Source organism: Heterodontus francisci, chromosome 9 (assembly GCF_036365525.1).
Source record: "Heterodontus francisci isolate sHetFra1 chromosome 9, sHetFra1.hap1, whole genome shotgun sequence".
Classification (NCBI taxonomy): domain Eukaryota; kingdom Metazoa; phylum Chordata; class Chondrichthyes; order Heterodontiformes; family Heterodontidae; genus Heterodontus; species Heterodontus francisci.
This window is the reverse complement of record NC_090379.1, coordinates 107,611,866-107,637,668: the sequence shown is the minus strand read 5'-3', so window position 1 is coordinate 107,637,668 and position 25,803 is coordinate 107,611,866. Positions and strand designations below refer to the sequence as shown.

The 25,803-nt window shown below is 43.2% G+C and overlaps 1 protein-coding gene across 3 annotated transcripts in view; it reads right to left on the bottom strand.

The window, feature by feature from the left end:
* The window catches only part of ccdc135 (coiled-coil domain containing 135), a 140,301-nt gene that overhangs the window by 50,443 nt on the left and 64,055 nt on the right, over positions 1-25,803 (bottom strand). For all 3 annotated transcript variants that reach the window (XM_068039643.1, XM_068039644.1, XM_068039642.1), the window contains exons 11-14: positions 25,564-25,692; positions 23,746-23,969; positions 20,061-20,276; positions 3,522-3,632 (exon numbers count right to left, since the gene is read on the bottom strand). In XM_068039643.1, coding sequence (XP_067895744.1) covers positions 3,522-3,632; positions 20,061-20,276; positions 23,746-23,969; positions 25,564-25,692 — 680 coding nt within the window. The remainder of the gene's footprint in view (positions 1-3,521; positions 3,633-20,060; positions 20,277-23,745; positions 23,970-25,563; positions 25,693-25,803) is intronic.

Sequence of the window (25,803 nt, the reverse complement as noted above, 5' to 3'; positions counted from 1 at the left end):
GGGTGCCGCTCCAACAGCTCTCAAGAAGCTCGGCACCATCCAGGACAAAGCAGCCCCCTTGATTGGCACCCCATCCACCACTTTCAACATTCACTCCCTCCAACACCATTGCACAGTGGCAGCAGTGTGCACCATCTACAAGATGCACTGCGGCAACTCACCAAGGCTCCTTAGACAGCACCTTCCAAACCCGCGATCTCTACCACCAAGAAGGACAAGGGCAGCAGATGCATGGGAACACCACCACCTGCAAGATGTCCTCCAATCCACACACCATCTTGACTTGGAACTATATGGCTGTTCCTTTACTGTCACTGGGTCAAAATCCTGGAACTCCCTTCCGACCAGCACTGTTGGTGTACCTATACTCCAAGGACTGCAGCGGTTCAAGAAGACAGCTCATCACCACCTTCTCAAGGGCAATTAGGGACGGATAATAACTGCTGGCATAGCCAGCGACCCCCACAACCCTTGCACGAATATATTTAAAAAAAAAAAAAGCTCCGTTTGCTGACAACGCAACCACTAGGTAGCGCAGCACTGGCACATGCGCAACTCCAGCCTTATCCACTGAAACGTCACTGTCTTCGATGTCTAGGCAGCTGCCAGTAATAAAGATGGCGCTGCTCAATTTATCACAAAAAACAAATTAAGCCCAAATCGCCTCAATGGCTGTGATCGCTGCCTCCATCTCACTCCCAACAGTATCCCGCTCCCTTCTGCCACCACGCTTCTCTTCGCTGCTCCCTCCCGCATTCGTCTGCTTGCTGCTTGTTCCCCGCTGCCTTCCTTCAGTGGCTCACTCCCCGCCGCTTCTTTGGACGGTGCAGCAGGGAGCAATTGGCCGAGGGTGGGGGAAGAGGCGAGGCCTGGAGTGAGCAGCCAGGGTGGGGGAAACAGCGAGGCCAGGAGTGAGTGGCTGAGGGAAGGCAGCAGCAAGGCCAGGAGCGAGTGGCTGAGGGAAGGCAGCGGCGAGGCTGGGAGCAAGCGGCCACGTTCTAGCACGCGATGATGTTTAAGAGCGCAGTCCTGGCAAGCGGGGTGCTGACGTAGGCTGTGCATGCACAGCACCATACTGGCAGAAAAAAAATGTTCTGCGCATGTGTGCAGCTGGGAACGCACTGATGATGTCACACTTGGCTGCATTGTCAGGAGTCACTTTGTTAAAAAAAAATACAAGCCTAGTCTATGCAAACTGTCCTCAAAATTTAACCCTTTTGGGGTGGGCATTAAGGAGTGAGAAAGTTGCACCTTGCGGGACATGGCAGGTTTGATGGACCAGCTAAAATATTCCAGTCCTTTCTAATATGTTCATATGTTCCCTGGTGTCTTGGCTAATATTATTCCAGTACAACTACAACACTGGCATCTACCCAATGATGTGGAAAATTGCCCAGGTATGTCCTATACACAAAAAGCAGGACAAGTCCAACCCGGCCAATTACCGCCCCATCAGTCTACTCTCAATCATCAGTAAAGTGATGGAAGATATCCATGACAGTGCTATCAAGCAGCATTTGCTGAGCAATAACCTGCTCACTGACGCTCAGTTTGGGTTCCACCAGGGCCACTCAGCTCCTGACCTCATTCCAGCCTTGGTCCAAACATGGACAAAAGAGCTGAACTCCAGAGGTGGGGTGAGAGCAACTGCCCTTGACATCAAGGCAACATTTGACCGCGTATGGCATCAAGGAGCCGTAGCAAAACTGGAGTCAATGGGAATTGGGGAAAACTCTCTGCTGGTTACCTAGCGCAAAGGAAGATGGTTGTGGTTGTTGGAGGTCAATTATCTGAGCTCCAGGACATCACTGCAGGTGTTCCTCAGGGTAGTGTCCTAGATCCAACCATCTTCAGCTGCTTCATGCAGCAAGACCTGGACAATATCCAGGCTTGGGCTGATAAGTGTCAAGTAACATTCGCGCCACGTAAGTGGCAGGCAATGACCATCTCCAACAAGAGAGAATCTAACCATCTCCCTTGACATTCAATGGCATTACAATCGCTGAATCCCCACTATATTGGGGGTTACCATTGACCAGAAACTGAACTGGAGCAGTCATATAAATACCGTGGCTACAAGAGCAGGTCAGAGGCTAGGAATCCTGTGGCGAGTAACTCACCTTCTGACTCCCCAAAACCTGTCCACCATCTACAAGGCACAAGTCAGGAGTGTGATGGAATACTCTCCACTTGCCTGGATGGGCGCAGATCCAACAACACTCAAGAAGCTCAACACCATCCAGGATAAAGCAGCCCGCTTGGTCGGCATCCCATCCACCACTTTCAACATTCACTCCCTCCAACACCATTGCACAGTGGCAGCAGTGTGCATCATCTATAAGATGCACTGCAGAAACGCACCAAGGCTCCTTAGACAGCACCTTCCAAACCTGCGACCTCTACCACCTAGAAGGACAAGGGCAGCAGATGCATGGGAACACCACCACCTGCAAGTTCCCCTCCAATCCACGCACCATTCTGACTTGGAACTATATCGCTGTTTCTTCACTGCCACTGGGTCAAAATCCTGAAACTCGTTTCCTAACAGCATTGAGAGTGTACTAATCCCACATGGACTGCAGCAGTTCAAGAAGGCAGTTCACCACCACCTTCTCAAGGGCAATTAGGAATGGGCAATAACTGCTGGCCATGCCAACAATGCCCACATCCCAGGAATGAATTTTTTTTAAAATCACCAAAATAGAATAACTGTCTATTCATTGCATTTGTGGTTCATGGGAGTTTGCAGTACGCAAATTGGCTGCTGCATTTGCCCATATAATAACAGTGCCTACACTTCGAAAGTACTTCATTAAATGTGAAGTGCTCTGAGACATCCCAAGGATGTGAAAGGTAGTCTAAATAAATTCACTGTGGGGGATTGGGATGGGGTTAATGGAGTGAGATGTTTGTACCATGTGGGAAAGACAGGCCTGATGGGCCAGCTAAAATATTCTTTTTTAATATGTTTATATGTTCCCCTGGTGTTTTGGCTAATAGTTATCCCTTAAACAGCGATAGTCCTTTAAAACGCAATTGTACCATTTCATACAAAACAAAATGTGACACAGTCTCCATTAGCCAATTTTACTAAAGGTTCCTATTCTCAAGTTAGGTTTGATAGGCGTGAAGGGAATAAAAGGAATCAGGAGAGGAGTCAGGGTCTGTGCACTAAAGCACATTGGCGAATGTTAGAGTGAAAGGATCTAGTGTAGAGAATGATGGTAAATAGACAAGACCCGATCCTTACCTATAACATGTTAAAGGCACTTGTGATCCTTTCCTATAACTTGTTAAAGGTCCAGACTCATTGAACTCCTGCTAATTGATCCACATTTGTTTGAAGGTGGACAGAGAAACCAAGATGGAGCTATTGATCCACATTGAATACTTCCTCTCAGGTGGAGCAATGATCTTGGGGGACGGTTGCTCTTTCGAAAACTGAAAGGGTTATTATGTGTAATATCAAGCTATGTCTTGTTCATTGCAAATAAAGAAAGTTATTGGTGACTAGACAGTACCTCATGCTCAGAATCCCTGATGCTTTGCATCGACGCGGCCTGTGTCTTCAGTAGTTCCATCATAGTCTGATACAGAACCACGTTTTTACACGGCTTTGCCAGTGGGTCAACCTGCAGGACAGTAAAAATAGTAGATGGATTTCTTTGTCAGAATCTCAATGACTTCTTTTCTTGTATACAGATTTAGATACCCCTCCTAAGATGGTAGAAAATAACAAGCAGTCACATCTGCTGTGCTAAAGTACAGGACAAAAGACCCACTCTGTGGAGTTAAATCTCCCCAGCTTGCAGGGGAGCCCAAACTTCTAGGTTTCCCATCCAAAACTGTGTCTTCTGCTCCATCCCCACCAGCCAGCTTAACCCTGTTGATATCCAGACCTGAATATTCAGTTAAGGAGGAGGAGTGTGAAGCATTGGATGGGATAAAAATAGTGTTAAAAGAAGCAAGGGAGGAAATAACGGAGACTCTGACCATCATTTTCCAATCCTCTCTGCCTTCAGGCATGGTTTTGGAGGACTGGAGGACTGCTAATGTTGTACCATTCTTTAAAAAGGGAGAAAGGGTTAACTACAGGCCAGGTCAGCCTAACCTCGGTGGTGGGCAGATTATTGGAAAAATGTTGAGGGACAGTATAAATTGTCACTTAGAAAGGACAGTCAGCATGGATTTATTTCAGGAAGGCTGCGTCTGATGAACATGATTGAATTTTTTGAGGCGGTAACAAGGAGAGTCAATGAGGATTTGATGTAGTCTATTTACATGGATTTCAGTAAGGCTTTTGACAAGGTCCCATATGGCAGACTGGTCAAAAAAATTAAAAGCCCATGGGATTCAAGGGAATGTGGCAAGTTCGATCCAAAATTGGCTCAGAGGCAGGAAGAAAAGTGTAATGGTTGGTGGGTGTTTTTGTGACTGGAAGACTGTTTACAGTGGGGTTCCACAGGGCTTAATACAGGGTTCCTTGCTTTTTGTGGTATATATCAATGATTTAGACTTGAATGATTAAGAGGTTTGCAGATGATACAAAAAATGGCTGTGTGGTTGGTAGTGAGGAAGAAAGCTGTAGACTGCAGGAAGATATCAATGGACCAGTCAGGTGAGCAGAAAAGTGGCAAATGGAATTCAATGCAGAGAAGCCTGACATAATGCATTTGGGGAGGACAAACAAGGCAAGGGAATATACAATAAATGGTAGGATACTGTGAAGTGTTGAGGAACAGAGGGATCTTACAGTGCATGTCAACAGATCCCTAAAGGCAGCAGAACAAACAGATAAGAAGGTAAAGAAAGCATATAGGATACTTTCCTTTATTAGCCGAGGCATAGAATATAAGGAATATAAAAGGAGATTATGCTAGATCTGTATATAGTACTAGTTACGCTGCAACTAGAGTACTGCGTACAGTTCTGGTCACCACACTACAGGAAGGATGTGGTCACACTAGACAGGGTATAAAGGAGATTTACGAGGGTGTTACCAGGACTAGAGAACTTTGGCTATGAGGAAAGATTGGATAGGCTGGGTTGTTTTCTTTGGACCAGGGGAGGCTGAGGGGAGATTTAATTGTGATGTATAAAGTTATATGGGGCCTAGATAGAATGGAGAGGAAGGAAATATTTCCCTTAGTTGAGAGGTCAATAACCAGGAGGCATAGATTTAAAGTACTTGGTAAAAGGATTAAAGGGGAGTTGAGGGGAATTTTCTTCACCCAGAGGGTGTTCGGGGTCTGGAACTCACTGCCTGAAAGAGTGCTAGAGGCAGAAACCCTCATTGCATTTAATAAGTACTTTGGATATGAACTTGAAGAGCCGTAACCCACAAGGCTACAGCCCAAGAGCTGGAAACTGGGATTAGGCTGGATAGCTTTTTTTTGGCCAGCACAGACATAATGGGCCAAATGGCCTCCTTTTGTGTTGTAAATTGTTATGATTCTACATCATTCCTCAACCTTCTAAATTCACAGGAATACAAACCAAGCTTATACAACTATCCTCATAATTTAACCCATTTATCCCTGATGCAATTTTTGTAAATTTGCACTGTACATCCTCCATAGCCAGTATACTAACCTCTTATGCGGGATCTTATCAAAAGCTTCTGAAAATCCAAATACACCACATCCACTGGTTCTCCCTTATCTATTCGACTAGTTATATCCTCAAAAAACTCTTCTAGATTTGTTAAGCATGGTTTCCCTTTTGTAAACCCATGCTGACTTTGTCCAATCCTGTTTATGCCTTCCAGGCGTTCTGCTATCACATCCTTTGTAATGGACTCTAGCATTTTCCCCACTATTGATGTAAGGCTAACTGGTCTGTAATTCCCTGTTTTTTCTCTCCCTACTTTTTTTAATAGTGGGGTTACATTTGACACCCTCCAATCTGTAGGAACTGCTCCAGAGTCCATAGAATTTTGGAAGATAACCACCAATGCATCCATTATTTCCAGGGCCACTTCCTTTAGTACTCTGGTATGTAGATGATCAGGCCCTGGGGATTTGTCAGCCATTAACCCCATTAATTTCCCTAACACTATTTTTTTTTTACTAATACTGATTTCCTTCAGTTCCTCCCTCTCACTAGACCCTTGGTTCCCTAACATTTCTGGGAGGTTATTTGTGTCCTCCTTTGTGGAGACAGAACCAAAGCATGTGTTTAATTGTTCTGCCATTTCTTTGTTCTCCATTATAATTTCCCCCGTTTCTGACTGTAAGGGACCTATATCTTTTTCTCTTCACATATTTATAGAAGTTTTTACAGTCAGTTTTTATGTTCCCCGCAAATTTACTCTCATACTCTATTTTCCCCCACTTAATCAACCTCTTTGTCCTCCTTTGCTAAATTCTAAACTGCTCCCATTCCTCAGACTTGCTGTTTTTTCTGTCAATTTTATATGACTCCTCTTTCCATCTAATACTATCCCTAATTTCTTTTGTAAGCCACAGTTGAGCTACCTTTCTGGTTTTATTTTTGCGCCAGACAGGAATGAATAATTGTTGTAATTCATGCACACGTTCTTTAAATATTATCCATCGCCTCTCCACCATCAACCTTTTTAGTAAAGTTCCCCAAACTACCATAGCCAACTCGTGCCTCATACCTTTGTAGTTTCCTTTATTTAGATTCAGCACCCTAGTTTCGGATTCAACTACTTCACTCTCCATCTTAATGAAGAATTCTATCATGCTATGGTTGCTCCTCCCCAAGGGACCCCGCACAACAAGACTTAATTAATCTTTTCTCATTGCACAATACCCAGTCTAGGATAGCCCATCTAAAAAAACTGTCACGTACACACTCCAAGAAATCCTCCTCCAAAGTATTATTGCTAATTTGGTTTGACCAATCTATATGTAGATTAAAATCATCCATGATTACAGTTGTAACCTTATTGCATGTGTCTCTAATTTCCTGTTTAATGCCATCCCTTATTTCTCCACTACTGTTTGTGGGCCTATAGACAACCCTCACCAACGTTTTCTGCCCCTTGGTGTTTCTTAGCTCCACCCATACAGATTCCATATCATGATTTTCCGAGCCAATATCCTTCCTCACTATTGCATTGATTTCCTCCTTTATTAACAACGCAACCCCACCTCCTTTCCCTTTTTGCCTGTTCTTCCTAAATATTGAATACCCCTGGATGTTCAGTTCCCATCCTTGGCCACCCTGTAGCCATGTCTCCATACTGGCAACAATATCATAACCGTTTATATCTATTTTCGCTGTGAATACATCTACCTTATTGTGAATGCTCCGCGCATTAATTCACAATACCTTTAGACTTGTCTTTTTAATATTGTTTGTCATCTTAGCTTTATTTTGCACTATGGCCCCATTTGTTTCTCGCCCTTGTTTTCTCTGCCTTCCACTTTTGCTTCTTACCTTTCTGTCTTTCATTTCTATCCTTGTTTCCCCCTCCTCTGTCTCCCTGCTCAGATTCCCATCCCCCTGCCATTCTAGTTTAAACCCTCCCCGACAGCACTAGCAAACACCCCCCCCTCCCCCCCGAGGAAATTGGTCCCGGTCCTGCCCAGATGCAACCTGTCCAGCTTGTACTGATCCCAACTTTCCCAGAACCGGTCCCAATGTCCCAGGAATCTGAATCCCCCCTACACCATTTCTCCAGCCACGTATTCATCTGATATATTCTGCTATTTCTGCTCTCACTAGCACGTGGCACTGGTAGTAATCCTGGCATTACTCCCTTTGAAGTCCTACTTTTTAATTTACGTCCTAACTCCCTATATTCAGCTTGTAGGACCTCATCCCTTTTTTAACCTGTGTCGTTGGTACCAATATGTACCATCTGTAGGGTGGTACAGCTGTAGGCTACTCGCCCTCCCCCCTCAGAATGTCCTGCAACTGCTCAGAGACATCCTTGACCCTAGCACCAGGGAGGCAACATACCATCCTAGAGTCTCTTTTGCGTCCGCAGAAAAGCCTGCCTATTCCCCTTACGATTGAATCCCCTGTCACTATAGCCCTGCCTCTCTTCTTCCTCCCCTCCTGTGCAGCAGAGCCACCCATGGTGTCACGAACTTGGCTTTTGCTGCTTTCCCCTGACCCATCTCCCCCAACAATATCCAAAGCGGTATATCTGTTAGAGAGGGGGATGGCCACAGGGGACTCCTGCACTACCTGCCTTCCTCTACTCACCCATTCCCTTTCTGCCTTTGCAGCATTTGCCTGCGGTGTGACCACCTCACTAAACGTGCTATCCACGACGATCTCATACTCCACACTGAATCCACCCAGAGCTCCAGCTCCGTAATGCGGGTAGCCAGACTCCTCTCCACTGCTCTCCCGGAAGGTAAGTGATCTCAGCCACGATCCTCGGGCTGTATTTATCCACTCCTCACTCCGTGTTCTTCCCGCAGGTCTGCTTCTCTCCCGGACGGTAAGTGATCTAGGCCGTGATCCTCAGGCTCTATTTATCCGCTCCTCGCTCTGTGTTCTTCCTGCAGGTCCGCTCCTCTCTGCTGCTCCCCCGGATGGGAAGTGATCTAGGCCACTATCCCGGGGCTGTATTTATCCGCTCCTCGTTCCGTGTTCTTTGCGCAGGTCCGCTCCTCTCCCGGAATGTAAGTCACTGAAGGATCATCTCCAACGAGAGAGAGAATAACCACCTCCTTTGACATTCGTATTACCATCATCAAGTCCCCCATGATCAACATTTTGGGGGCCACCAACTGGAAAAACCACATAAATGCAGTAGGTAGTACAGCAGGCCAGAGATTGGTATCCTGAGGTATGTGGCTCACCTCCTGATCCTCCAAAGACTGTCCACCATCTATAAGGTACAAGTCAGGAGTGTGATGGAAAACTCTCCACTGCTTGGATGGGTGCAGCTCCAATAACACTCAAAACGCTTGATACTGTAATAGTCTGATGTCAGTAAGTCTTATAACAGAATATCTGAGAGATTGACAGTGACAGGAACAGGAGTTTATTCACATGCATCTGATACCTATGGCTTCCAGTTTCACTCTACACGAGGTTCTGTACAAGTTCTGTTACATCGCTTCCTGTGATGACACTCAGATTATTTACATATTCTTCCCAGTAACAACCCTATATCATATTATACTCCATCTCCCCCGAAAACTCTGACTTCACTTTACAGAATGTCAGCCACTGTGGTGTTTTTACAAATCTGCCATAACGAGTTCTTCTCTCTTTAGAAAATGTCTGGGGGTTTCAAGTCTTTTAGTTCTTCCTTCTCATTCTTTTGTACTTCAGTAGAACTATTTTATGACTCAAGTTCTTCATTCTTGTTGTCCTCTGGTTGATGACTGATTGCGGCTCTGTGGGTTCATCAACTTCTTGAGATGATTGTTCCTCTTGGATCTACTGCTTCTTTGTATCACCACCAATGATCTTCTGGTTCTTCTTATCATCCCTTGATCAGTTTGGACAATGTGTGATCATGGATATAGTGATTGTTCTATCATTTCTCCATACCTTCTCTGATTTTCCAGGTTGTATGTCTGTTCAATTTTGGTTCTGTGACATCTATCATAATTTTTGGATTGAATAGATCTTCCTCTATCCTCTCTCTCCCTCACTTTTTCCAAGTCTTCTGCACTCACTAGAGGTTGAAGTGTTCTTGGATGTATAGGACGTTGCGTTCTTAATCTTTGTCCCATCAACAATTCACATGGGGCTAAACTATTCTGAAGTGGTGTTGCTCGATAACTTAGCAGTGCTAACGCAAAATTGTCATTATTTTTTAGTAAAGATTTCACAGTCCTTACACCTCTCTCTGCGTCACCATTTTCCTGAGCATATCTCAGCGAACTAGTGATTTGAGTAAAGCCATAATCTTCTGTGACCTCCTACAAGCATTCGTTCACAAATTTTGGTCCATTGTCAGTTATCACCATGTCTGGGATCCCATGTGTAGCAAAGATTTCCCTCAAGGATGTGATTACAGCTTCTGAGCACTGACTTTTGTTGCTGCTTCACATCGATCTACTTCGAATAGTAATCAACAATGATTAAGAATATCTTATGCTCGAAAAGATTCATACCTATACGTTCCCATGGTCTAGAATGCAAAGACAGTGACATTAGTGGCTCCTTTGTCTCATGACAATTGACAGCACACATGATACACCTCGATATTATCTCTTCAATTTCTTTTGATATACCAGGCCACCAAACTGACTGTCTTGCCCTGGCTCTGCACTTTGTTATTCCGAAATGTCCTTGCTGTAATCTTTCCAAGATCTCTAATCTTAGTATCCTGAGGCTAACTAATCTCTCATCAAATATCAACAAATCATTGACAATACTCAAATGACCTCAATGCTCATAATATTGCCTTAACACTGGGTTGAAGGGCATGTATGCTGGCCGTCCATACAAACAATATTCTCTAATTGTTGCACATACTTCATCTTTTTGAGCCTTCCTGATTTCACTCAACTTCTGATTTGTAGCAGGTAAGTACTCTGTAGTTGTTAGAGCAAACACTTCTACTTCCTCAAAAAATAGAATGTCACCTTCTTCAGGACCTGCTGATGTAATGCGTGATAATGCATCCATTGTTAATTGATGTTTCCCAGGAACATATTCAGTTTTAGCGTCAAATCCCATCAATCTTAATCGAAATCTCTGCATCCTAGAAGGTAACTTGGTTAGTTCTTTTGTATTCAGCAGAGTAACTAACTGTTTGTGATCTCTTTCACTCGTAAATTGAAGACCTAGCACATAGTCAGAGAATTTCTCACATGTCCAAGTGCTGCCAATGCTTCCTTTTCTATGACTGTGTAACATTGTTCTCTTTTTGCTAAAGATCAAGGTGCAAAATAACAGGCCTGCGACTCACATTGCTTTGTACCTGAAACAAGACTGCACCCAGCTGTGTTGCTGATGCATCCGCTGCTATAATGGTTGGTAACTTTGGGTCATAATATGCTAATATTCTGAAGAAAGAAGTTTCTGCTTGATTTTTTCAAAAGATTTTGGAGCTCCAACACCAGACCTTGAAATTCTTTAATAACTGTCACAGTGGTTTGTTTATCATAGCCAGATTTGGCAAAAACTTTCCCACCTGATTGACCATGCCCATGAACCTTTGCAATTCTGTGATGTTCTTAAGCTTATGACTTTCGTCTTTTGAGGGTTTGCTCTAATGGCGATCCATCAATAACATGACCTAGAAATCTCACCATTTGTTGTGAATAATACCTGGAATAGGCGGGCTGTCTTACGAGGAAAGATTGGACAGGCTAGGCTTGTATCCACTGGAATTTAGAAGAGTAAGAGGTGACTTGATTGAAACATATAAGATCCTGAGGGGTCTTGACAGGGTGGATGTGGAAAGGATGTTTCCCTTGTGGGAGAATCTAGAACTAGGGGTCACCGTTTAAAAATAAAGGTGTCGCCCATTGAAGACAGAAATGAAGAGAAATTTTTTCTCTCAGAGGGGCGTGAGTCTTTGGAATTCTCTTCCTCAAAAGACGGTGAAAGCAGAGTTTTTGAATATTTTTAAGGCAGAGGTAGATAGATTCTTGATAAGCAAGGGGGTGAAAGGTTATCGGGGGTGGGTGGAAATGTGGAGTAATCAGTTCAGCCATGAATTTATTGAATGGCGGAGCAGGCTCGAGGGGCCGAGTGGCCTACTCCTGCTCCTAATTTGTATGTTCGTATGGATGTATGAAAAGACATACTTCTCATTTCAGTGTTAGACAAGCTTCCTGCAATCTCTGCAACACTGTTCGCACTCTCGCATCATGTTCCTGCTGACGTGCACCATGGATCAACATGTTATCCATGTGACGGATGATCACTTCTAATCTCTCCAGGATTCTGGACATTGTTCTTTGGAAAATTTTCAATGCTGATTTAATTCCAAAAGATAATCTGTTAAAATGGAATCTTCCAAATGGTGTTATAAAAATTGCCAATAGTTTAGATTCTTCATCCAAAGGTACTTGCCAAAATCCACTGTAGGCATCTAAGTGATTGAAAATCGTGCTTTCCCCTAGCTTTGCCAGACTCTCATCCACCTATGCCATTGGATGTATTTCCCGCTCTACAGCCTTAGGATCATAAAACATAGGAAACAGGAGCAGGAGTATGCCATTTGGCCCCTCAAGCCTGCTCCGCCATTCAACTAGATCATGGCGGATCTTTTACCTCAACGTCACTTTCCCACACTATCCCCATATCGGTTGATATCTTTAATATCTAGAAATCTATCAATCTCTCGCTTGAACATACTCAATGACTGAGCATCCACAGCCCTGTGGAGTAGAGAATTCCACAAATTCACTGAGTGAAGACATTCCTCCTCATCTTATTCTGAGACCGTGTCCCCTGGTTCTAGACCCCCAGCCAGGGGAAACATCCTTCCTGTATCAATCTTGTCAGGCCCTATAAGTATTTTATATGCTTCAATGAGATCACCTCTCATTCTTCTAAACTTTAGAGAACACACACCCAGTCTCCTCAATCTCGCCTCATAGGACAATCCAGCCATCCTAGGGATCTGTCTGGTGAACATTCGTTGCACTCCCCCAATGGCAAGTATATCTTTCCTTAGGTAAGGAGACCAAAACTGTACACAATATTCCAGGTGTGGTCTCACCAAGGCTCTATACATTTGCAGCAAGACTTCTTTAATCCTGTACACAAATCCTCTTGCAATAAAGGCCATAAAACCATTTGCCTTCCTAATTGCTTGCTGCACCTGCATGTTAGCTTTCAGTGACTTAGGAACAAGGACACCCAGACCTCTTTGGACATCAACACCCCAACCTCTCACTATTTAAGAAATACTCTGCATTTCTGTTCTTCCTACCAAAGTGGATAATTTCACATTTTTCTACTCTATATTCCATCTGCCATGTTCGTGCCCACTCACTTAGCCTGTCTAAATCCCCTTGAAGCCTCTTTGCTTCCTCCTCACAACTCATATTCCCACCTAGTTTTATGTCATCAGCAAACTTGGAAATACTACATTTGGTTCCCACATCCAAATTATTGATATAGATTGTGAATAACTGGGCCCCAAGCACTGATACTTGCGGGACCCCACTAGTCACAGCCTGCCAAACTGAAAATGACCCATTTATTCCTACTCTCTGTTTTCTGTCCATTAACCAATTCTCAATCCATGCCAGTAGATTCCCTCCAATCCCATGTGTCCTAATTTTGTTTAATAAGCTCCTATGTGGAAACTTATCAAAAGCCTTTTGAAAATCCAAATACACCACATATACTGGTTCCCCCTTATCCAATCTGTTAGTTAAAACCTCAAAAAACTGCAACAGGTTTGTTCAACATGATTTCTCTTTCATAACTTCATGTTGACTCTGCCCAATCATACCATTTTTTTTTTAAGTATCCAGTTATCACATCCTTTATAATAGATTCTAGCATTTTCCCTACGACTGATGTCAGGCTAACAGGTCTGTAGTTCCCATTTTCTCTCTCCCTGCTTTTGGAAATATTGGGCTTATATTTGCTACCTTCTAATCTTCAGGAACAGTTCCAGAAGCTATAGAATTTTGGAAGATAATCACCAACACATCCACTATCTCTACAGACACCTCTTTCAACACTCTAGTAGATCAACAGGTCCAGGGAAATTAGCAATTTTCAGTCCCATTAATTTCTCCAGTACTACTGTTTCACTAATACTAATTTCTTGCAGTTCCTCAATCTCGCTAGCCCTTTGGTTCTTTAGTATTTCTGGGAGGAATTTTGTATCTTCCTCCATGAAGACAGACACAAAGTATATGTTTAGTTTCTCTGCCATTTCCTTATTCCCCATCATAAATTCCCCTGTCTCTGCCTATAATGGACCACATTTGTCTTTGTTAATCTTTTCCTTTTTACATACATATAGAAGCTTTTACAGTCCGTTTTTATGTTTCTCAGTAGTTTACTTTCATATTCTATTTTCTCTTTCTTTATCAGTTGCTTGGTCCTCCTTTGCTGAATTCTAAAATGCTCCCAATCCTCAGGCTCAGGGATAAAGGAAAGTGACTTTTAGTTGCGGGGGGTGGGGGGCTGGGGGGAGATCACAGTAACCTGTTGAATTCTCTTGGAAATTGAGTTCTCGTGGTTTGGAGGCCTGAGGTGGTTGCAGATTTGTGTCTCGGTTGAAAGTTCAGTTGAAATCGGTGGATAACTTCTAGTTCACTGCTGTATAGTGTAGATGTTGGAATCTGTAGCAGGGCACATACCTTCTGATTTGCTGGAAGCAAGTTTCTGAATGCCACTTTTCTCCTTTTTCTTTCTTTCACTGGAGTGTCTCTCTCTAGGCTGCTTTCTTAAGGTAAAGCTGTGTTATTTCTCACCTCCCAGTAGGAGACGCTTTGGTCTTTTACCCATAGTGATCGCACAATAGCCCAGGACGTGGTTATTTCACACCTTCTTTGTTTCAAAAGAAGACCAATTCTGGAATGTTTTAGGATGGGTGTAGCATGGGTACACTCAACACCTCTCAGCTTTGAAGATTTTCCTTTGTCCCTGCTTGACAGTTTGAATATACAAAGAAAAATATTCTTTTCTTTGGTGGCCATTTTGGAGCATTGTTCAATTTCTAAAATAAAAGTTCATTTTTTAAATCTTTTTGGTTCTATCTGGCCCTTTTAAATTCTTCTGGCTCTATTGCCCCCTGTGGGATTTTTGGGACTTCCACAGCTCTCTGCAGCTGTACAGAGTTTGGTTTGTTCCCCTCAGTCTCCAGTCTCTGTGGACTGTTTTGGACCTTTTGGGTACAATACTGTGCTTCCTGCCAAGTCATTGCCCAGCAATAGGTCTATCCCCTGCATGGGTAAGCTTGGAATGATCTCGACTGTCACTATCTTGGTGACCAACTTACTCTGTTTAACCAAGGGAACCTTCAAGCACTTGCCAGTATTCCCTTTTACTAATACCATGATATTTTCCATCACTGAATTCTCCCATGAACATCCTGGGGGTTACCATTGACCACAAACTAAACTGGACCAGCCACATAAATGCTATGGCTACAAGAGCAATGCCTGTCCATCATCTACAAGGCACAAATCAGGAGTGTGATGGAATACTCTCCGCTTGCCTGGATGGGTGCAGCTCCAACAACACTCAAGAAGCTCGACACCATCCAGGACAAAGCAGCACACTTGATTGGCTCCCCATCCATCACCTTCAACATTCACTCCCTTCACCACTGATGTACAGTGGCAGTAGTGTGTACCGTCTACAAGATGCACTGCAGCAACTCTTTCAAGCTTCTTTCGACAGCATCCTCCAAACCCGCAACCTCTACCACCTAGAAGGACAAGGGCAGCAAATGCATGGGGAACACCACTACCTGCAAGTTCCCCTCCAAGCCACAGAGCGATTTGACTTGGGACTATATCACCGTTCTTTCCTGTTGCTGGATCAAAATCTTGGAACTCCGTTCTGAACAGCACTGTGGGTTTACCTATACCAGATGGACTGCAGGGGTTCAAGAAGGCAGCTCAGCACCATCTTCTCAAGGGCAATTAGGGATGGCGAATAAATGCTGGCCTAGCCAATGATGCCCACATCCCTCGAGTGAATAAATAAAAAAAAGTTGTTCTGCTTTCCAGTGGCATTTCTGTCAATTTGGCTGCCAGTAGGGTTTGAAAACAACAGGTAGCCCTGAGTATGGTTATCGCCTCGCCTGGTGTCCGGAACACAAAAGGAGTCATTTTTCCTTTGTATAAAACGTTCTGGTATGTGCTCTGCTCTTGAGTTATATTGGAACACAGGCTTACCACTTTCAAAGCCACAGACATGGGCTTGACTGCAGCACTTCCTGTTGTTTTTTTGACATACCAACAATTTGCCTGGACATGTCCGGATTTGCCACACTGAAAACATGTCGGGCAGACTCCTACTGGTTCATCACCTGGGTTCCTTCTTCGAAAAGTTGGAGACTGATCTGGTTTTCCTCCCCTACTCTTCTTTTCTCTCGAGCCCATTTCTGCTTCATCTGCATCCCTGCTATCTCTCCATAGCTTGTAAGAGTTACTAAACCCAAAGATATACTGAGTTAGGATTTGACTATTATTTCATAATCATCGGCCATTTTTGCAGCTTTTCTTACTCTTGTGACTTTTCGTTCTTTAAGGTGTGTTCTTATATTACTTGGGATGCTATTTTTAAACTCTTCCAGCAACATCACTTCTCTCAAATTTTCATATGAGGGTTCTAGCTTGAGGGCTTGTATCCAGAGATCAAAAGCCATATGTTTAATTCCTCCAAACTCAATACAAGTCTGTGTGGGTCTTTTCCGGGTATGTCTGAATTTCTGTCTCTCTGCTTCCGATACCAGCTCATATGCATTTAGAATTGCAGGTTTAGATTGTTCATAATCATAGTAATTTTCTTCTGATAACAGGGAAAAAGCTTCACGAGCCCTACCCACAAACTCACCTTGTCAGATTCTTGTTAAGAATTTTTTGGCTATTTAAACCTGGTAGCTATTTTCTCACGAGATAAAATATGACTCAATCTCCTCCTCATTAAATTTTGGCACTAGTCCTGAGTGTCTCAGCACATCCCGGAATTGGGGATACGGTTTGAGCGGCTAGCAGCATGCTCACCTTGTGCTTGTAGCCTTTCTAGCTCGAACTTCGTGGCTGCTTCCTCTCTTTGCATCTCTCTTGCCTCTCTCTCCTTCTGAAACTGCATTTCTCTTTTTTCTTTTTCCTTTTGAAACTGCATCTCCTCCCTTTTCATCTGCAACTGCATTCTAGCTAGAATTATTTTTTCACACTCTGATTCCATGCTGTCTTCTTCTGGTTCAGGGATAAGTGTAAAATGGTTACCTAGACATTTAACCAGTTCTGGTTTCTTTGCTTTTTGTCTGAAAGTGATTCCCACCTCTGTAGCTAAGCTTTTTAAATCTTCAATGCTTAATTTGTTTCATTTATCATGGGATATCTCTCCCTGCTCTACAAACTCCTTAGCATTAAATATGGCCATCTCTTTTGTCTCCAGCACAGTAGAAAAAAAACAGAATAAAAGAAAACCTGTTTGTTTATTTTTCCACAATTTTAGAGGTAATTTTCCTCCCATTTTTCAACTTTCTCGTTTGTATGGTGGCTCAGATCCTGGCTTTGAGCCCCCAATTTGTTACGGATATGTGGTGTGACGTGGGTGGTTCCCATTGTTCAACTGCACCTGACTGCAGCAAGTGTGTTTTGTTATTAGGATTTAACCCTTTGGTATTATATTTTTCAAATAAACAGACAGTGACATGTTTTCTTGTAGGTTTAAAATCAGAACATCAATTGTTTATTGATCAATACGCTTTATCCCAAAATTGTCACAACCGCATCCACACATGCATTCACTCATACAGATACAGACACACACACACACACACACACACACACACACACACACACAAGAGTGATATTTAGTATGGCGGGGAGGTCACAGTAACCTGTTGAATTGTCTTGGAAGTGCTCATGGGTTGCAGGCCTGAGAGGAGTGTACATTTTTCTCTTGGTTGTAAGTTCAGACAAAGATGGTGGATCACTTCTAGTTCACTGCTGTCTAGTGTAGATGTGGGATTCTACAGCAGAGCATGTGCTTCTAATTTACTGGAAGCAAGCTTCAGGATGCTGCTTTTCTTCTTTCGCTGGAGTGTCCCTCTCTAGGCTACTTTTTAAAGGTAAAGCCTTGTTACTTCTCACCTCCTGGTGGAAGACCCTTTGGAGTTTTCCACATGGTGATCGCACAATGGCCCTGGACGTGGCTATTTCACATCCTCTTTGTTTCAGAGGAAGGCATTCAATTCTGGAATATTTTTGGATGGGTGTAGGATGGGTACACTCAACACCTCTCAACTTTGAAGACTTTCCTTTATCCCTGTCAGACAGTTTGAATATACGAAGGCCAGTCTCTTTTTCTTTAGTGACCATTTTGGAGCATTGTTCACTTTTTAAAACAACTGTCCACTTTTAAAAAGACAAGTTCAGTTTTTATAACTCTTCAGATTTAGACCATAATTTGTATCATTGCACTTCTTGTGTGCGTCACAACAAACACAATGCTTCTATATATTTTCTTAATGTCATGTGGCAGGCTGCTTTTAGTGTTCCCAATCCTTTGAATAATTTAGGGAATTTAGCCCTAAAATTCCTTGGCTGTTCCTCAGCCTTTCCGCTCTTCAATTCTGCACATTAATTGTAAATCTATAAGCTTTTCTGCTTAATAATGAGAAATTCTGATTCTAGATAATATATAATATCTCAGGAATATCTTTTCCCCAGTAACTCGGAATCATTTTCAACTCTCCTATTAGCTTCAGTTTGATGCCTCCAGGTCACTATAGTTTTTTGCCTATGGGTCCGATGCTTACTTGCTTCAGCTATGATTCAGTGTCTGCCAGTTCTGAAACTGCTGCTCCAGTGTCTAGTTTGAATCTTGTCATAGCCTCCTACAAGAATCTCTGCCATCCAGGAATCTTCACTTGCTCCGTGGATTTCTCCTGCAAAAGGTAATTCGACTCATTGTGCATCTTGTACTTTGTTAATTTTCTTATTTTCTTTGGGTTTGCTTTTTATATTTTGCAGCCCTAGTTTCTTGCTGCGGCATACCAATTGGAAGTGCACCCTCTTTTTACAAGAAACACTCCGCCTCTCAGGCTGGGCAATTTTCCAGCCAGTGCCTCACTCGGCCATACCGACTGCAGTGAGACACTGCTGCCTCGAGATGCTCTTCCCGTCTTTCCTGTCTTTGACCGCCATTTCTTTCCTTCGCTTTCTTTAAGTATTCAATGGAGTTTGCTACTTTCGAGATAGGACTCTGCCTGTCCCCTTGAACGACAACACGGTAACATTTTATAATCTCTGCTTGCTTGTTTATCTGAATCGCCTTGGTTAATGTAAGATCATCTCTCGACTGCAGATGATCCATGAGAGCGTCGTCTGCCACTCTGACCACGATCCTATCTCTAATTAACTCTTCCCTCAAACTGCTGTATTCACAATCTTCAATGAGCTTATATAAGTCATTGATAAAAGAATCAATACTTTCTCCTCTCTGCTGAGACTGGTTATTAAACTTGGCGCACTCGACGACCACGTTTTTTCTTATGTTAAAGTAAGACTCCAGAGCCTTAATAACCTCCCCATATGTAGCTCTTTGTCTATTCCTGTGTTATGAGGATGTCAACCGCACACTCCCCCATGGCATATAATGATGTCCTGACCTGCTCCTTATCTAGCTTTTGCACGAGACCTGATGCATTATGGTACCTAGTAAATCTTCAGACCCATTTCAGCCACACCTCTGCTTGGTTCTGTCCAGCTACTTTCTCGAGGTTCTCCAATAAGGGCAGTGATTTTTCTTGTTCTTCTTCAGTTTACCGTTGCCATCATGCGATAAGTAAGTCTTATAACAGAATATCTGAGAGATTGACGGTTACAGGAACAGGGAGTTTATTTACATTCATCTGATATTTATAGCTTCCTGTTTCCCTCTACACGAGGTTCTGTACAAGTTCTGTTACATCACTTCCTCTGATGACACTCACAGACTATTTACAGATTGTGCCCAGTAACAACCCTACATTGCATTATATTACAGACACCATCCAGGACAAAGCAGTCGGTTTGATTGGCTCTCCATCCAATACCTTAAACATCCACTCCCTCCAGCATGCAGTGTGTACTATATATATAATGCACTGCAGAGACTCACCATGGCTTCTTCAGCATCACCTTCCAAACTCGTGATCTTTAGCAGGACAAGGACAGCTGGTGCATGGGAACACCACCACAACCTGCAAGTTCCCTTCAAAGTCATCCTGACTTGAACATATAAGCATTCCTTCATCGTTGCTGGGTCAAACTCCTGGATCAAATGGCCTATCAACATTGTGGGAGTACCTTCACTGTGCAGACTGCAGCAGTTCAAGAAGGCGGCTCACCACCAACTTCTCAAGGACAACTATGTATTGGCAATAAATGCCAGTCTTGCCAGTGATGTCCATATCATGACAATGACGATAAAAACAATGTACATTTTGATGTGCAGATACTGTGTTACTGTACCTCGAAAGTGACGACAATCTGCTCCATGTTAACCTCTTGGTCATCCTTTTGCAGCAAGTTGGGGGGGAGGATGAACTCCCGTTTCACTGCTGTGATCATGTCATCCTCTCGATGATATGTCAGATGGATATGCTCCGAAGCGATCAGGAATACTTGCTCTGCCACATCCTGGTGAGCTGGCTTATTTCTGTTTCTGGCAAAACGTTCTGTTATTTTCTAAAAGGCAAAGTGAGAAACCAACAACTCTTTCATATATATTATTTGTTGTTTTCAATATTGTTTTAAAATGGTTTTACAGGAACAGTGACAACAATGGAGATGCAAAGAAAGACTTGTGTTTGTATAGCGCCTTTCATGGTCTCAGGATATCCAAAGTGGTTTGCACTCAATGAAGTACTTTTTGATGCATTGCCACTGTTATAAAGCAGGAAATGCAGTGGCCAATTTGTGCACAACAACATCCCACAAACAGCAATGGAATAAATAACCAGATAATCTGTTTTAGTGATGTTCATTCAGGGATAAAGGTTGGACAGGACACAGGGCTTACTCCCGTACCCTTCTTTTTAAAATAGTGCCATGCGATTCTTTATGTCCATCCATTTTTTTTGGTTAATTTTTTTTTGAGGAATTGGGATTTAAAACTGAAAACTTAACAAGTCGCCAGACAAGAAGTGTTCTAGGGGAATCCCAGTGACAGCCGTTGATGCTTACTTGGGATGCCAAACCAAAACAAAGGACATCTGACATCTTACCATATCTTCCCTTTTTTTCTTCAAGAATTAGCAAGTATTTGGCCAAAGTATTCTTTTTGTAATAGAGCTTAAAAGAGTAAATCTCTTTAGTTTTTCGGTTAACCGGGGTGTGTGTATGTGGTGTGTGTGTGGGGGTGGGGGCTAAGGTAAAAAGGGAACTTTTATATTTCAATTTGTGTGTTTATGCTTTGCTCCGTTACTGGTTAAGACTTGTTTTATAATAAACTGATAATTTTGTTATTTATTAAAGAAAACTGGTTGGTGTATTTTATTCGGGGATAAAAATAGAGTCTATGATTGACCAATTCCTCATAGACTACTAGGCTAGATGGGATTGAGGTTCACAAGGAGGAGGTGTTAGCAATTTTGGAAAGTGTGAAAATAGATAAGTCCCCTGGACCAGATGGGATTTATCCTAGGATTCTCTGGGAAGCTAGGGAGGAGATTGCAGAGCCTTTGTCCTTGATCTTTATGTCGTCATTGTCGACAGGAATAGTGCCGGAAGACTGGAGGATAGCAAATGTTGTCCCCTTGTTCAAGAAGGGGAGTAGAGACAGCCCTGGTAATTATAGACCTGTGAGCCTTACTTCGGTTGTGGGTAAAATGTTGGAAAAGGTTATAAGAGATAGGATTTATAATCATCTTGAAAAGAATAAGTTCATTAGCGATAGTCAGCACGGTTTTGTGAAGGGTAGGTCGTGCCTCACAAACCTTGTTGAGTTTTTCGAGAAGGTGACCAAACAGGTGGATGAGGGTAAAGCCGTGGATGTGGTGTATATGGATTTCAGTAAGACGTTTGATAAGGTTCCTCACGGTAGGCTATTGCAGAAAATACGGAAGTATGGGATTGAAGGTGATTTAGAGCTTTGGATCAGAAATTGGCTAGCTGAAAGAAGACAGAGGGTGGTGGTTGATGGCAAATGTTCATCCTGGAGTTTAGTTACTAGTGGTGTACCGCAAGGATCTGTTTTGGGGCCACTGCTGTTTGTCATTTTTATAAATGACCTGGATGAGGGTGTAGAAGGGTGGGTTAGTAAATTTGCGGATGACACGAAGGTCGGTGGAGTTGTGGATAGTGCCGAAGGATGTTGTAGGTTACAGAGGGACATAGATAGGCTGCAGAGCTGGGCTGAGAGATGGCAAATGGAGCTTAATGCGGAAAAGTGTGAGGTGATTCACTTTGGAAGGAGTAACAGGAATGCAGAGTACTGGGCTAATGGGAAGATTCTTGGTAGTGTAGATGAGCAGAGAGATCTTGGTGTCCAGGTACATAAATCCCTGAAAGTTGCCAACCAGGTTAATAGGGCTGTTAAGAAGGCATATGGTGTGTTAGCTTTTATTAGTAGGGGGATCGAGTTTCGGAGCCATGAGGTCATGCTGCAGCTGTACAAAACTCTGGTGCGGCCGCACCTGGAGTATTGCGTGCAGTTCTGGTCACCGCATTATAGGAAGGATGTGGAAGCTTTGGAAAGGGTGCAGAGGAGATTTACTAGGATGTTGCCTGGTATGGGGCGAAGGTCTTACGAGGAAAGGCTCAGGGACTTGAGGTTGTTTTCGTTAGAGAGAAGGAGGAGGAGAGGTGACTTAATAGAGACATATAAGATAATCAGAGGGTTAGATAGGTTGGATAGTGAGAGTCTATTTCCCCGGATGGTGATGACAAACATGAGGGGACATAGCTTTAAGTTGAGGGGTGATAGATATAGGACAAATGTTAGAGGTAGTTTCTTTACTCAGAGAGTAGTAGGGGCGTGGAACGCCCTGCCTGCAACAGTAGTGGACTCGCCAACTTTAAGGGCATTTAAGTGGTCATTGGATAGACATATGGATGAAAATGGAATAGTGTAGGTCAGATGGTTTCACAGGTCGGCGCAACATCGAGGGCCGAAGGGCCTGTACTGCGCTGTAATGTTCTATGTTCTATATCGGTAACTGGGTAAACATTTAAATATATGCTGTGACCTGTGGAGAAGTGGAACTAGAAAAACAGTGCATTCCTCCCGCCTCAGTCGTAACACCACTTGAGAGGGCAGACAGAACCTCGTTTTAAATTCTCATCTGAAAGTACGGCACTCAAGTGTCAACAGTGAGACTTGAACCCAGAATCTTCTAACTTAGAGATGAGAGTGCAAGCCACTGAGCCACAGCTCACAACATTTATTAAAAAAAAATGTTTTACAGTTTTTCTGCACTATCATTGTGAGAACATTTTGGATACCAGCAGTTCTCTATTGCCTCATCTAAATGGAGGCATCATAACACAGCCCAGGTCTTCTCCCACGCAGGGGCAGGATTGATTTTCAAGGCAGTTCTCCTGATTGTACTGTCAGCGGACAATTTACAGAAACATTTTCCCAGAGTTTCCAAGGATCTTCTGCCAAAGTTTCTCTACTGTGTAATATTGTGTGCACTGTGTTAAGTGGCACTGAGCCACATAGACTAGGAAGGTAGCGGATTTGATTCTCACACAGAGAATTTCCTTAAGAGCTTTCCCTCACCAGCCACTATAACTTAGGGTGAAGCTCAGGGTAAACTGCATCAATGGGATTTCCACTGATCTTCCCCCAATAAATTAGGAGGAAATTCTGAGCATAGGTTTAATTTGAAAATCTGGAATGGTGGCAAGGGCTCTACAAATGGTCAAGGGTCTCTGAGGATGATGGTGTGAGGAATACAATTGGTCTCAGTGTACATGGGATACTTTTTGCTCCTCACCGCTGACCTGTGACCCTCTGTTAGATGACAAACAAATCTCAGCTATGATGCCCTCAAAGGTTGACTGGCTCACTGGCACGTGCTCTTTTAGACTCACTCTTGAACCTTTGTCACTTGACGAAGAGTCAGAGACTTGCCACAAGTAACAATTTTCACAGAAGGTGCACTGAGGACAAAATAGGAACGCTGGAAGGGGGAGGAATTGGATTACTTACTGCAATGGTGCGATAGTTTGATTGAATAGTTCCTGGGAGCCTCACTTTCCTCACTCTTTTGGAAAATGTTGCTTGTCTGTAAATGAGGAAATCTGGTCTGTCTTTGAATTTCTCTGTTATCTCTGTAGGGGTTTCCACTCTGCTCACCAGCCCATCCACACGTAGCTTGCTGCTGTACTTCAATGTCCTGTCAGTCTCTGGTTCAGATGATCTATACAGGTGCCCTGCAAGATATAAAGACCAGGGAGGGGTGGTGTAGTAAATGAGACTGTCGGAATCAGTCCGCACATCAAAGTCAAAGTGATCCAAAGCATTCCATACTCTATTATCCAAGTCTATTTATTGCCAATTTTCTTCCCTCCTTTCATGGTATCAACACTTGTTTGTGTATGGTTTCATAGCCACTGACAGCCCTCACCTCCACTTTCTCCCCACAAATGACAATTCGTGTGCCAGCTTAGATAATAACAGGCTACTCAGACATGAGGCACCGCAGTCCAAGCTCAACCCTGTCCTCAGCCATGTCCATATATTCCAGCAGCAGCTGCTGGATAAGGATCAGAAGCTGACTCCCATACACTGATGGTGGCCTAAAACTGTGACCTTTAGCCCCTCATCTTGGTTCCCACTACAATAAAGCAAGGATAATAATTGTGCATGGGGAAGGCACTCAACTCCCTGGTGTGTGCTCAGTTAGCATGTACTCAGGCAAGGCAGCAGTAAGGATGCTACCCCTTGGCCTCTACACCCTTGAATTCAGAGTTCCCATCCTGATCAAAATGTTTATGTTGACATCACCTGTCAACCCCCAAAGTTGAATTGCTTCTTGCCATTTACAATTGAATAGTGGCCACTTGAATGAGTACTCCTGCAAGGAATTGGCAGCTTTGGTTTTCCGATCAGCATTATTTCAATACCAACACAAAAATAACACTATTGATTTAAGGGGAACAAGGAAAAGAGATTGCTGTAAAGTTAAAGCAGGAGACAATGGGATGAGTGATGCGTCTTGATTTCAAAAACTGAGGGTGAAGGAAGAAAGAAGAGGAGGAGCATTAGTCATTTATTCATAGGGATATTTAATTCACAATTGCTACGCTTGCACTAAATACTAATTTTTTTTGACTCCAAAGCATTTTGATAAGTGGTATTATTGCTAGGAAACGGAATATTTTAGTATTTCAGGCACCCAATGGCAAGCAACCTCAACTCAGCTATTGAACTATGAGATGCAGAGTGCATCCCTCTCTGCTCTGGTCCATTAAGGTGCAGATGAGAATCCTGCTGTGCATCAGTGGGGTACTTCAATTTCCCACATTGATTTTACTCATAGCTTGATCACAACTACTGATTTACCGCTGAATAAGCAATAGTTTTGTGCTGTGGGCTCACATATAGTAGGAACTCAGTGAGAATGCCTCCCATTGTGACTCCGCAGGCTATCACCTGGTGAAAGATGGTGGTAAGGCCCCACGGGTAGTGGTAGTGCGGCCTCAAGCTGCTTTCAATGGAGGGAGAGCATCTAACTGAGCACTTCCCTCCCTCCATTTCAGCCCCAATGCATTACCTATTTGAGGCCAAAAATAATTTTTTAGAATCCTCTTCTGCTCCTGGTGGCAATAGGCTCCCTTTTGGTGGTGAGAATCCTGGGGTAGGGTGCAGAGATTAATCACACTGTGTGTGCAATGCAGGCCTGAGTAGTTCCTACAATCCAGGAGACCCCTGAAGGGCCTGGTGGGCCTTTCTGTGATCTAACTCTTTTATGAACCACTGTTGTCAGTCATGTATCCTCTTTCTGAATCATTTCATTGCCCTTACTTTTGACTGCCATGTGTCTGCCATTTTTAAAGTACTCTGTAATGATCCGAGTTCTCATGTTACGTTCAATTTTCTCCAGCATGTCCTTTCTGTTTGAGTACCACTCTGTCACCTTCACAAAAGAAGTACCTGTGGAAGATAAAAAAAAGTTTTGAATCCCTTTTTATTCCACCTTGTGCTCTATCCTTTTACTACTCATTCTTAGTGATGAGGTTATTTGTAAACAGAGAGCTGTGGGAC